Raw genomic sequence first — 13516 nt, 5'->3', positions numbered from 1 at the left:
GTTGCCTTGTCATAGCAAGTAACATTGATCTTACACCGGTACCACGTGGGCTCCTGGAGCCCAAACTACACCCATTGTGCAGTCCTGGTGAAGTGACAAAGGCAGGCTGGTTCACTTAAGGCATGAACGCAGATATCTAAGGTGATCCTCAAGAGTAGGGCATCTAGTAGGGTTGCCCTAGAATCGTCATGCAGATACTTGGGATAGCTGATAGGGTTGCAAAAGCCCTTCAAGTCCTAATCCTTTCCCAAGCATAAAAAATTGGACGTCAGTGTCAGCTCTCTGCCAGGCTGATGCCAGCAAATGATTGCACCTTCACCCGGATACACTCAACAAAATCAAAAACACCCAGAAAATGGTGTCCCAAGTACATTCTGCACAATACCACCCCACAGAAGCCAAACACAGGGTTACAAATTCTAGTCTGGAGATAAGAGGAAATGGCAGGTTGAATAAATCAAGCCCAGCTTGATGCTGTGTAAACAGTCAGTTACAAGAAATAAGACTTTTACGTGGCGGCTACAAGGTGTGTGTTGTGTTTATGACGTGAACTCTGATATTGTAACTTTATGGAGTGTATGAGGAAGTAAACCTTTATAAAAGTCTACTACGGGAAACAACCAGCCTGTGACAGAGGAGTGCTGAGCAGTGTTAATTCCAGAGCTGAGGGCGCAGGCAGGGCAGCAGCAGCGGATCTGGACAGTGGTAATCCAGGCTGCTTCTCTGGTGCAGTGATCCATCACTTCCACAGGTCAAGCTGACCATGGCAGGGGAGGAGTCAATGAGGTGAGAAGATCCCATAATAGTAATCCATGCATATGGACGATACTATTCTTATTGGCAGGGAGACACAGATAAGATAAATACAGAGGAGAATGCATTATGAGGCATTTGTATGATGTAACTTTTAAAACGTTTTAAAACCTATTTTTTGGAAAGACGTACGAGGACATAATGGTTCTTATTTAGAGACAGAGTGCCCTTCTCCAGACTACATTAAAAAATAGTATTTCTTCAAATATGTGAATTATCAGAAAAAGTGTGTGTGTTTATATAAAAAATGTTAAAAAAAAAGAGAAAAAGGAGAAAGAAGAGCTAGAGAGGGAAGAGAGGGAAGAGGTGGAGCAAGGCGAAAGGACCCAGCCTGCCCTTGTTCGAGTCCCAAGCCTCTATTCTTAGTTTACATTTGCCCTCACCCCTGCCCTGACTTCCTTCTCTTAAATGGACAAACCCTTCCTTCAAGTGAAAACCACACAGGTGAAATTATTGTTCCCTGCTGGATTAGAGGCTTGTAGATGGATATTGTTGTATAAGAGGATATTGTTGTATTAGCAATCCGCTGTATTATGTTTCGTTAAGGAAAGATGGAGTGACATGTCGTTTGTGGATTAATGAAGCGTGCTTATTAATAATAATAATAATAAGCAAATTTATAAAGCGCCTGGTTACACTAGGCTAGTGTGTCCCCGTGCTGCGGAACAGGCTTAAGACACCCTCGTGGTAACACAAACCCTACCCGTGTGAAATCCCTGCTACTCTATTCTGAGGGGAAAAGATAGGTTTTCAGCTCATTGCGGAAGGTCATCTCTGAGGCCTCTGTCCTGAGCCCCCACGGGAGTTTGTTTCATTGTTGTGCCGCCACAAAGCGAAAGGAGCGCCCGCCCATCCTTGCTCTCCTGATGGTAGGTATACTGACCTGCCCCTTCCCGCTAGACCTTAATTGACGGGTAGGGGTATAGGAGATTAGGAGGTTATGGAGATAGGTGGGCCCCTTCCTCTGTAAAATCCGATGGCTCACACAGAGTGCTTTGAACAGAATTCGCTCCTTAATCGGAAGCCAATGCAGAGTGGCCAAAGCCCTCTTGGAAGGGGCTCTCTTGGGCAGCATCAAAACCAAGCGAGCTGCCGCGTTCTGGATGCGTTGTAGCCTCTGAATGCACTTAATATTAATACTATGTGCATGGGCCAGATCAGAAGCAGCAATGTCTAAAGAGAAGAGCACAAGTAAGTAAAGGATACATTGGTATTTTACTTGAGATACTGCTCGTAGCCTATAACTCATTTCTATCGGTAGAGAAGATAAAAACAAACACCAGTTACTAAATGTGGGTTCAATAATCACCTAAACCTGAAATCATTGGATGCCTTCATAGGCTTGCAAAAGATATTTAATTCAATAACATTTCACAATGTGTTTCTGGAACATACAATTGTTCAATATATTATGGTATGTTATGTAATGATAATGTTAATGATAATGGTATGTTAGAATGAGCATTTAAAGTAATGAAGTTGTAATGGTAGCTGTAAAAAGTAGAGTTTTAAATCAGGAGTATATAGTGCCCATCTGTGTCTTTGCCAGGAGTTCTGTTGGTCCCTTGCAGGGGTCCTGTCATGGGACCCAGGGAAGAGATGAGTTGGATCATCTGATTGAACTGTTCCATGCAGTGAAAGTGGCAATGCACACTCTAAGAGTCTTTTTGTGGGGTTTTTGTGCATGGAAACAGCCAGGTCTTCAGTGACTTGCACACTGCTCGTTGGTTGTGGCAGTGTCTTATTTAAGCAGGGAGTTTGGTCAAAGTTTGCGGTCAGGATGTTAATCTGTAATTTCGAGATTCTTTATTATTTAGGATTTTTATGCATCTTCAATCAACCATTATGTTTTGGGTGAGAAGCGCAAAGTTTCCGACTGATTTCAGGTTTTAGCCTATCCGTTTGTTCCTATTTCCCGTGGTGTAAGATTGATGTTTTGGGCGTCATAGGGGGATTGAAAAACTGCTCTATAATCAAAAAGTGGTTAAAATGTCGTTTTGAGGGAGAAAGTGTCTATCATGAAACAGCCCTCTGTGCCCCCCTTGCCAGCTACATACGCCCTTATTGGAAGGACTTGTGTACTGGTCAATGTGCAAAAAGACTCGCTGAAGTGCCATGTTTGTCTTTGAAGAACAAAACCATTAATGAAATGAAATGAAAGTGACATTTATATAGCGCATGGCTACCCGGAGGCCTCCCAGCACTGGGCGTGACCGGTACTCAGAAACACAGACATTAGGGGAATAGGAAAGTTTTAAGTTGTTTACCGAAGACATGGTAGCTGGGATCCCTGTGGAGATGGAGTGGGAGTGCATTCCATAGTTTAGCAGCATTAAGGGAGAAGCGTCGACCACCGGTTCTAGGTCCTTGGGGTTTCAATTAGGTGAAGTTCATCTGAGCGAAGTTTCCTCCTCGCTTTGAAGGGGTGGATCATGACCGAAATTAAAGGAGGACCTTTCCCTTGCAAGGAGCTATGGACGATGCAAAGAGCTTTAAAGCTCATTCTTTCCCTCACTGGAAGCCAGTGGAGGGCGGAGAGGGCAGGTTTAGCTGAGAGGCGTTTTGACATACCCAGCAGTAGTCTTGCGGCGCAGTTTTTGACAATTTGTAGTTTATTAATGACTGCGATCGGGGCCCCCAGGAAGAGTGCATTTGTGTAGTCTATCCTTGAGAGTATCATAGATTGGACTAGGATTTTTTTTGCTTGAGGGAGTAGAAGGGGGAGCACCTTTCTGGCCGTTCTGATCCGGCCAAAGCATGTCGCAACCGTCTTCTTGGCTTGCGTCTTGAAAGTCAGGTTCTGGTCTAACCAGATACCTAGGCTCTTTATTTCATGCTTGGAAGCTGGGGCTGGGCCCATACATGTTGGCCATGTGGACCCAAGAGTATAGCGGATTGCCCAAGATCATGATCTCTGTCTTTTCCCCATTCAGTTTCAGGTAGGACGCCCCCATCCATTTAGCGACTTCGGATAGGCTGGTGTTTAAAGCCTCTGGGTGTTGTGTCGCTTGATTCAGTGATACGACCAGTTGGGTGTCGTCTGCAGAGGTAACCATGTGGATCCCAAAAGGGGCCACAACTGATGCTAGAGGGGCCATATATACGTTGAAAAGGGTTGGGCTTAATGAAGAACCCCGGGGAACGCCACACGGCAGGAGCATAGGTTTGGAGCTCACAGTTCCTTCAAAGATCTGGAAGGAGCATCCTTCCAGGAAGGAGCGCAGCCACTTGAGTGCAGTTTCTGAGACGGTGAATCAGAAGGTGGTGATTCACCGTATCAAATGCTGCGCTCAAATCAAGGAGTATGATGGCTGCCGACCCTCCTGAGTCTAGGATCTTCCTACTTTCATCCACCACCGCCAGCAGGGCAGTTTCGGTGCTTTGGCGAGGGTGGAATCCTGTCTGCGAGGGGTGAAGCAAGCTTAAGGATTCCAGGAAGTTAGAGAGAGTGTTATTGACGTATTTTTCGGCAATTTTGGCCATCCCTGGGAGAAGGGAAATGGGGCGGTAGTTGCCTAGATCCGTAGGGTCCAGATGTGGCTTCTTCAGGAGTACTTTTACCATTGCCCTCTTCCAACTGGAGGGGAACTACTCCTGTAGTAAGTGAGGCGTTGATTAAGTTCATGGCAGTGGGGCCAACTATGGATGCTACCTTTTCCAGAACATTCATAGGAGCAGGGTCATTAGGTGAGCCACTTTAAACTGAGGAAATCAGTGTCAGAGTTGTTTCTTGGGGGAGGGGAGATGGCCTCCTGCAATATCTGGGGAGGGGAGGATCCCGGATAGGGCGCTCATTTGCTGGGGCGTGTTTGTCAACAATAGGTGGCAGCAGTTTAATGATGTTTTCGATTTTTGCAGTGAAGAACTCTGCCTGTTAATCACAGCGTTGGCCTGAAGGGCCCGGGGCAATTTGAGGAGGCGAGTTTTTTAGGAGCTTATTAATAACACGGAACGTTTCTCTAGGGGAGTTAGCGGCGTGCAGGATTTTTTTCTCATAGAAAGAAGCCTGCGCCTTTTTAATTTCGGTTTTGTACTTCCCAGTGGCCTTCCTGTATTTGAGCTTCTTGTTGGGGAGAAGTCTTTCCTCCAGGCTCTCTCCTGTTCTTTGCAACAATGTTTTAGGATGCGTAGTTCCGGGGAATACCAGTGGGATTTGTGGGGACCATACTTTTTCTTCATGAGGATCTTAGGGAGGACCCGCTTCAATGAGCCTTCTATCCAGCTGCAAAAATTGTTGTCAGCGGAGACTGGATTAGGATCAGGCCTGGGTCTGGTCCTTTCCAGTACTTGAACCCATTTGCCCAATTGGAGTTTGGACCAGGGTCGGTGAAGGGTCCGGAGGGGTTGGGAATAATGGGTGGGGGCCTGAGGACACCATGAGAGGGGGATAAGAAAGTGGTCGGACCAGGGGATGGGGATGGGATTATTTCCTTTGAGATTCTCCAGGTTGGAGAAAAAGGGGTCGAGGCAATGACCAAGGAAATGGGTTGCCAGCGAGACTTTTTGAGATAGCTGAAGGGTCACGAGATCACTTGCTAATTCTTGTGCGAGAGCAGCTCGTGGGTCATCAAAGTGTAGGTTAAGATCCCCAAGGAGGGTGAAATTTATTGCCATGCTGGCTAGGTTAATAGCTGCTTCTGTCAAACCTTTAGAGAAGGTGCCTGCTGCACCAGGAGGTCGATAGATCAAGATGCCAGTGAACGAGAGAAGAGAGGTGAATTCTAACGAGAAATGCACGTTCTCACATTCAGGGGGTTTCCTAGTAGGGGACAGATAAGGTGATCTTTGTATATGATCGCGATTCCCCCGCCCTTACCTGTTTTTCTGTCCACTTTTTGTATCAGGTAACGCTGGGGGAGTGTTTGCACAATGTCAGGCTCTGAGCTCGTGTTGAGCCATGTTTCTGTTAAGAATAAGATCTCTGGGGCCTGATCCTGTAACAGCATTGAGATTTCTGCGGTGTGTTTGGGCAGGGATCCGCAATTCAGCAGGAGGATTTTGTAGGAGGCCTTAGATGAGATGGTGTGGTGGATAGGAGAGTGAATCTGAACGAGCAATAAGGGCATTCTATGGTTGAGCTTTCACCTAGCATGTGGTGGTAGCAGTTGGGTCTGAGAGTGCCGTGTAATTGATGGAGCTGGGCGCTCGAATAACGGTGGGTACCTGGGTGAGGAGATCCAGGGGTTCTGGCCCCTGGGACCGTTCGGGCGCGGACAGGCGCAGACGGGCTTGCCTTTGGCATGCTTTTGATGCACCAGCAGTGCGCCCGCTGCGCACGTCCGCTGCGCGGTTGTGTCATCAGGCGTTTTTAAACCGCTTCCCTCGGACGCCGGGAGCAGCAACTAGACCGCTGCCCCGTGCACCTAAGGTGCGGAGGAGGAAGTGACGCGCGGACCCTCCTCCCCAGAGCATTGAACACAGCTCTTCGGGGTGAGGGGGCGCCGCGTGAACAAGTGACAGTCTGATTTAATTAAAAACGGTAAGATGTGCAAAAATACAGTAGGTAAAAGCGCAAGCAAGTAGCAGCAATAGACAGAATAGTTTTATAAAAACAAGGAACAACCTACGACCTCTCTTCCCCTTACGAGGGTTCAGAGAAACTGGTCAGCCTGGGCACAGTCGTGTAATCAGGCGTTTTAAACCACTTCCCTCAGACGCCAGGAGTAGCAACTAGACCGCTGCCCCATGCGCCTAAGGTGCCGAGGAGGAAGTGATGCGCGGGCCCTCCTCCCCTAGAGCATTGAACACAGCTCTTCCGGGTGAGGGAGCGCCGCATGAACAAGTGACAGTCTGATTTAATTGAAAACGGTAAGATGTGCACAAATACAGTGGTTAAAAGCGCAAGCAAGTAGCAGCAATAGACAGAATAGTTTTAAAAAACAAGAAACAACCTACGACCTCTCTATCCCTTACGAGGGTTCCGAGATTAGTTGTTCATACTAAAGTTAAGTTATTTAATCTGGCCTATGATAGACTTAAAGAAAAAAATAGCAATATACTTTGCTAGATCCTTAAACGTTAAAGCACTTACCAAAACATGTAATGTTGGCTTCTTCAGTACTGTGACTGCTTCAGGGTGGTGAGGAATCTTTCCATTCCACAGCTTAACTCAGAAGGTCCGCATGCCCATCCCCCGTGGACCACACTACTACCCTCTACAATGGTGCCCATAGACTATAGCATATGAAAAACGCTGCAGCAAGAGTAGCGCTGGGTCTATGGAATTGAGACTTGGAGGCCAAACACAGGCAGAAAGCATTTGACAGGTTCATGAGGGCGTGGCGAGAGGGTAGCTGAGAGCTTTGAGTGTAGATGGCATGAAGGCTTTGCAGGTGTATGGTTAAGAGTGTCTGGGAGCTTGGATCTGAGGTTATGTTTATGCACAAGATCAGAAGAGAGTTTGAGGTGGTGAGATCACAACTGGCATGAAAGATTAGCAGGTGAGAGGGAGGGATTGTGGGTTTAGGAACTTCAGAAAGAGGCAGTGGGGAAGAGAGCAAAGTGGAAGAAGGGTTGTGCAAGGATTTGGTGAATAGGAGCTGAGATGGATGTGACACACAGAGGATACGTCTGCTTTTTGAGTGGGGATCCTACATCGAGGATCCCTTATAGAAATGAAGCGGATGGTGTGAGAGGCAGATCCTCGGAAAGATGAAGCAAAGGTGGATAATGAGGGTCTTATGTCAGTGCTCATGGTAGACTATTGTCCTAGGTTTCAGGCATGTTTGAATACCGAATGTTTTCTATATCAGCTAGGAGATGAGGGCATTTTAGTGCTGTGTCCAGCGAAAGAATGCTTCCAGCGGATATTGTCTGAGGTTCTAGAATTAATCTCAATCAATCCATTGGATCCAATGAGAAGTGATGTAGTGGATGCCTCAAGGAGATGCAGATAATTAGATCTCATTCCATATGAGGTGTTCACCTAGTTGTAGCATATGTGCTACTGTGGGATGCGCACTTTCTAGGACACATTTGATTACTCCAAAATAAGTACATGCTTTTCTCCAAGGATTGGTGAGAAGTGCTGTCCAGGGAGATTCAGATCCCAACAAAGTGAAAATGCAACTTTCTATCTGCAGTCAATATATGGTGTCAACCCAAGAGTTTCACAGGTGCCACCCAAGAAGGGGCAGATTCTACTAAAATGCAAAAGATTATGTGCCAAATCAATCTGTTTCCATTCAAGAGCATTGTGGGTGCTACCAAGGAAGGCAAAGCATCAAAGAAAACAGGTTAATATATTCCAATAATTCTATGGGTCCTCCCAAGAGCAAACAATGTATGACCTAGTCAAGTGTAGGTTCTAAAATAATGCAAATTCAAATGATTGTGTCCCATTCAGTCCATGGAGTCCACCCAGGAGTGCTAAAGTTGCTACTTAGGGCGGTGCAGCTCTCAGAGAAATGCAAAAGCAAATTAATCTTTCTGATTTTATCTATGAGATCGAACCACAAGTGACCTAGGCAGTAGTTAATTTGTCCCAGTGGGCCTCACCAGCACTTATTTAATGGGACTGGGACTCCTTGGTCCCCTCTAGGCGGTAGTCCCATCCAATTGCAGAACTTTACTTCCCATGACTGTCCTCCTAAAGCCCCACTCTCCACCCATGTGTAGCTCAATGCACTGGGGTGACATCACGCCATCATGAGAGAGTCAAACACATGCCAAGTGGACCTGCAAAGTGACACCTTAGCTGCTTGGTAATAGAATGAAAACCTCAGTGTTTCTCTGGTACAGCAATGCTTAAATGAGTAAGCCTAATGTGTGTTTACCGTCTCCGATTCGTAGGCAGATCAACAGGGTGGAACAGTGCATCCAGTAGCTCCATGTTATTTATTTATTTATTTTGCTGGGGACATTAGAGCGCTTTACACAAGCATTATGCATTTTTAAGCATGGGGGTATTAATTAATTTGCCAAGAATCACAGGATGTAGAGCCGAGACCAACTCTTGATATTAGTTCCCCACTTCCAACATTGGGAGCTCTAGCCATCAGTCCACATCTCCTCCCCATCTTACCTTCCCACTCATTTGTCGAGTGGAAAAGTAGGAGGTCCTATGTGCATCCATACTAGGTTGCAGAGACTTCCTCTAGTTTGTGCTTGGCGAGCTGAGGGGCAGGTCTGGAAGCTGCTAAGACCTGACATGCTGAAGCAGTAGCAGTCTGACCTGACAAAGAAATGCCTGTGTTGGTCCTTGTGATAGTCGCTTGCCATCCATGTTCGGAAAATTAAACAACAAACAAAAGTTTATACCATTGGTTCGTGAATCAAATTACTTTCATGCTGACCCTCAGCTTTCCTGCCGAGGGCCGAGTTCACAGACCATATCACCTAAAGGGAGCACTAGGAATGCTGTGTTTAGACACAGGGTTCTATTTGCAAACAGCATTTTTTAGTACGATTAGTAGTACTACAATAGTACTACTAACGTACTTCAAAATGCTATTCACATACCTATGTGCAGAGGTCTACGCTTCTGCCTCTCCTTTATGGTCAGAGATATCCGACTTGACTCAAGAGGACGCCGCACAATTACTATACGTTTTAGTAGTAAATGTGGGAGGGACACAGAGGAGTGCCTGGAAAATGGGGAATACTCACTACAAAAGTGGAGTGAATAAGGGATGACTATGGAGGGGTTATGTGAGGGTTAGGGAGGGTTTTAGGGAAGGACATGCACCCACCCACAAAAGAGTAAGCCAGTTCCTATTCAGAAACTAACCTTTTATTACAGCTAAATAAGACCCAAAAAAGTCATAGTTGTACTCCAGCTCATAGCTGGAGTAAGTCCAGCACCATCCATGGCCACTCATAAGTACTGCAATATCATCCTTTAGAAAATAATGGTGGTAGGCACTTAACATAAATCCCAGCAGGAAATAATGTAAAAAAAAGTGAAACTTTTTAAAATATACACATTTTTTCATTTTAAAAAACTATCTAAAAATAAAACATAATTATTAAAATATGTTGCTAACTTTTTTATTTGAAAAAATAATGTAACCTGAAAAATAATTGAAAATAATTACAACACTGTTAATGAATTATATACATCACTTTAATAGTTTTGAATTAAAAAAGTATTTTGGGATTTCAAAACAATAACATTTTACATTAAAAATTATTTTAGCAATACTGTACTGTGTTACATTGCTCAACAATTAAATTAAATATATACATTTATTAACATTAATATTTAACTAAAAATATTTTTTCTATTTGTTGTTTAAAGTTTGATAAACTTTAAAAACTTTTCTCTATTCTTTACCATACGGAGAGCTCCACCTTGGTGGTGCAGATGTCCGCTTACGTGTGAAAAGTTACAAGTTGTAACTATACACTCCTAAATTAGTCTCCATTCCCTGCATTCAAGGGGAGGGGACATGTAAGTCTACACTTTTGAGTGATTTTACACTAGCAAATGGCGAATAGCGCAAATTAGTAAAGTTAATCCAAAGTGTTGTAAGTGTAAATTCATACATGTAAAGTTACCTTTATGAATAGCTGAGAGTCTCTTCCACAGTTTTGGGCTGATGGGTGTCTTAAACCGTGGAAGAATTGGAGCAGAGCGATTTTATCACCTTAGACATTTGCAAATGGTTGCTTGTCACCGGAACTGTAAAAGCCTTTGCTGCTTCAGGCTGGAATGCAGTTCCATTTTTTGATATGAACAACAAAACATAACATTATAACTGCCAAAGCAACAAACCAGCGCCATTAAACATAATAGAACAGAATACAACAATACAACAACAAAATCAAAACAAAATGCACCAAAACAACCACAGTACAACACAACAATATCACATTGCAATAATATAGCACAAAAACACAGCAACACGGAAAACAGAACATGCCACTACAACAATCCATCTGGGCAAACATTCTTTTCACACATTACCATCACCTGAAACCTGCTTTGATAATATGGTGGTGAAAGGTTTTTCGCCAAGCATTACTTTAACCTGCCACCTGCCACCAAGGACATGAAATATCACCAGGTATGAATGTTTTATGATCCTGCCCCATGCCTTTTACCTAGTGGAGCAGGCCAGGGGTTCAGGTTTACCTAATAACTGAGCGAATTCTCCTTCCAAAATCTCCAATCCAGTGCCAGATTACCAGGAATCTCCTTTTATATTTCAGGGGTATGATTTATACTCGTGCTCGATGACGAGTCTGACTAGCTAACTACTTAAAATAGTTTTGGATTCTAGTTTGAGAAAACCTCTTCGAGATTTTCAATTGAAATAATACTGACTCACGCCAAAAATGTATAATTTTCAAAGACTTCTTGAGGCCGATATTGCAGCTTTCCCTTTGTATATAAATGAAGCAAAATCTACCTATGAACGGCAATAACCATTTAAGGAATTTTAATAAATGATGACATCTCAGGCATGCTAAGAAATTATTTGTTATCAGCGCAGACCTGAAATACAAAAACAGCATCTTAAAGTCTTTCTCTAGTCCATTGTTGAATTTCACTCTTAATTGATTGCTTTGATAAGATAATAACATTTTTTGGCATTGACCTATATATTCTCTGTAATATCTTGAGCAGTTGCCCCAAAGTTCCACTTCTCACCATTTAATAAGAGCTCAGGTTACTTGGGGCATATTATCAAGCACGGCGTTAAAATTATCGCGATAATGGGCTTGATAATATGCCGCAGAGAATTCCAATAGAAGCCCATGTTGACCCCAGAATTTTAACACCGTTTCTTGATAATATGCCCCCAGTGCTTTCGCTTTTCTTACTCAATGATGTTTTACTTGTTTTATGATGTTTCTGTTTCTATTTCATGGGGCATTATTTGGGATATTGTCATCTTCTGGAAAACATTCTATCAGAAGCAGTTTAACAATAATATTTGTATTTCTTTTTCTTTCTTAATGGATGCTGTCTTCATTATTCTATTTTTTTTTTATTTTTTTTTTTATAACTCTTTATTTAACGTTTTATGTCATACAGTGCATCAGCATTACACACTTATCCGGATACAGGCAATATATGCAAATGGAAAAGGCAGTAATAACAAATCATAGCACATTTTACATTCCAAGCACTTACAAGTGGCAGCCCAGCACCATCCCCTCCGGATCCTCCTCCAATTTCCCATCCTGGCCTACAGAGAACCACTCCCCCTCGGCGAGTACCTGTATAGCCGCCCCCATCATACAGAGCGCCTCCGCAGGCACACAGTCGTGCCGCCCTATCCCCACCAGCAGAGTGCCCACACGGGTCATAGCGGCAATGTAGCAGCACGTCGTGTGAGAGCAAAATCGCAAGGCAGCCATCAGGGGGACCCCCAGAGCCAGCAGCGTCCACTCCTCACCCCCACGGATTGGACGACCGTCCCCAGAAGAACCCGCACTACATGCATTTCCCCTAGCCAGAGCCACCCGCCGGCGAGTCCGCCCCCACGGGAGCAGACGGCGATCGCTGGGCGCAGTGCGCTGCTAGGTACTGTGACAGAGGCCCCCAGATGTCGGGGGGACGGGACTTGGGTGGGAGCAACTCTGAATACAACAGAACGTTCTCCTGACAAGTAACCATATCCCGCAGCCATTCCTTAAATTTGGGCCGCCTCCCCCGCCCCCATCGGCACGCTATGCGGCGCTTAGCGAGCAGCAGCGCGCAGGTAACGAAACGGCGATCCGGCTTCGGCACATCCCGAGTGTACCCCAGAAGAGCCTGTAAGGGAGAGGGCGGCAGCGGGGATCCCAGCATCTCCCCCAGGGCCTCGTACACCTGATCCCAATATTCATCTATGCTGGGGCAAGTCCAGGCCAGGTGCAAGAAGTCCGCTCCAGGAGAATGACACCTGTCGCAGCGATCGTCATCGCGTAGATGGAATCTATGCATCTGGGCCGGAGTACAGTAGAGGCGATGGAGGAACTTGTAATGGATGATGCGGAACCTACTACTAGACGAGATCATTTCAGTCTGAAAACAGCAGAACCCCCACTGGTCGTCCGTGAGCGCAGTGCCGATCTCGGCCTCCCAGCCCGCACGGGACCGCAGCACCAGCCCCCCATCCCGGTCATATATCCCCCGATACAGTGAAGAGACCATATGTGAGGGCGAAGGGGAAGCAAGCATGTTATGAAACGGTTCCAGAACTGGAGGTTCATCCGGATATGCCGGCAACAATTTCTGTAGCCCACTACGGAGGCGAATGAAGGCAAAAGTTTCCAGGGGGGTAGGGACAACGTCCCCGTAGAGGAGCGGGAGATCGCGAAATCTACCTGCATGAAAGAGGTCACCCCAGTTCGCAAACCCCATCTTCAGTTTTATTCTCCGGAACATTTCTTCTCCTAAGAGTGGAAGAGCCGGATGATACACCAGGGGCATCAATGGGGAGTAGAGAAACGACGACCCCAGACGGTCCGCGATCGCACCCCATGCATGCGCCGTGGCCTGCACAGGGTTGCGATCCGCACGGGACGATGGCACCGCTGCGAGAACTGCCCCCTCAAGCGGCACCGGATCCGCCAACCAATGCTAAACCGCCGTCTGCGGCATGAAGGGCGAAGGTCGATACCAATAGTACGCATAGTGCGCCTGAGCGCAGTGATAGTAAAGTGTAAAGTCCGGTATATCGAAGCCGCCCTGCCCATATGGCTGTGTAAGGACAGACCACTTGAGCCGCGGTCTCTTCCCCCCCCCACACCAATCGGATAAGCTCCGATC

The 13516-nt window shown here is 45.7% G+C and overlaps 1 protein-coding gene across 7 annotated transcripts in view; it reads left to right on the top strand.

Annotated features, from left to right (window-relative positions):
* The first annotated feature begins 596 nt into the window (after positions 1-596).
* LOC146797467 (protein SSUH2 homolog) overlaps positions 597-13516 on the top strand; it is a 249177-nt gene continuing 236257 nt past the window's right edge. For 3 of the 7 annotated variants that reach the window (XM_085624498.1, XM_085624495.1, XM_085624494.1), the window contains exon 1: positions 612-786. In XM_085624498.1, coding sequence (XP_085480624.1) covers positions 764-786 — 23 coding nt within the window. In that variant the 5' untranslated portion in view covers positions 612-763. Of the gene's footprint in view, positions 787-13516 lie in introns of all 7 variants that reach the window. The other 4 variants (XM_085624500.1, XM_085624499.1, XM_085624496.1 and 1 more) reach the window with 3 other exon arrangements.

The sequence above is a fragment of the Triturus cristatus genome, chromosome 9, assembly GCF_964204655.1.
Source record: "Triturus cristatus chromosome 9, aTriCri1.1, whole genome shotgun sequence".
Taxonomy (NCBI): Eukaryota; Metazoa; Chordata; class Amphibia; order Caudata; family Salamandridae; genus Triturus; species Triturus cristatus.
The sequence above is the reverse complement of the archived record's forward strand: the minus strand, read 5'-3'. Positions and strand labels throughout refer to the sequence as shown.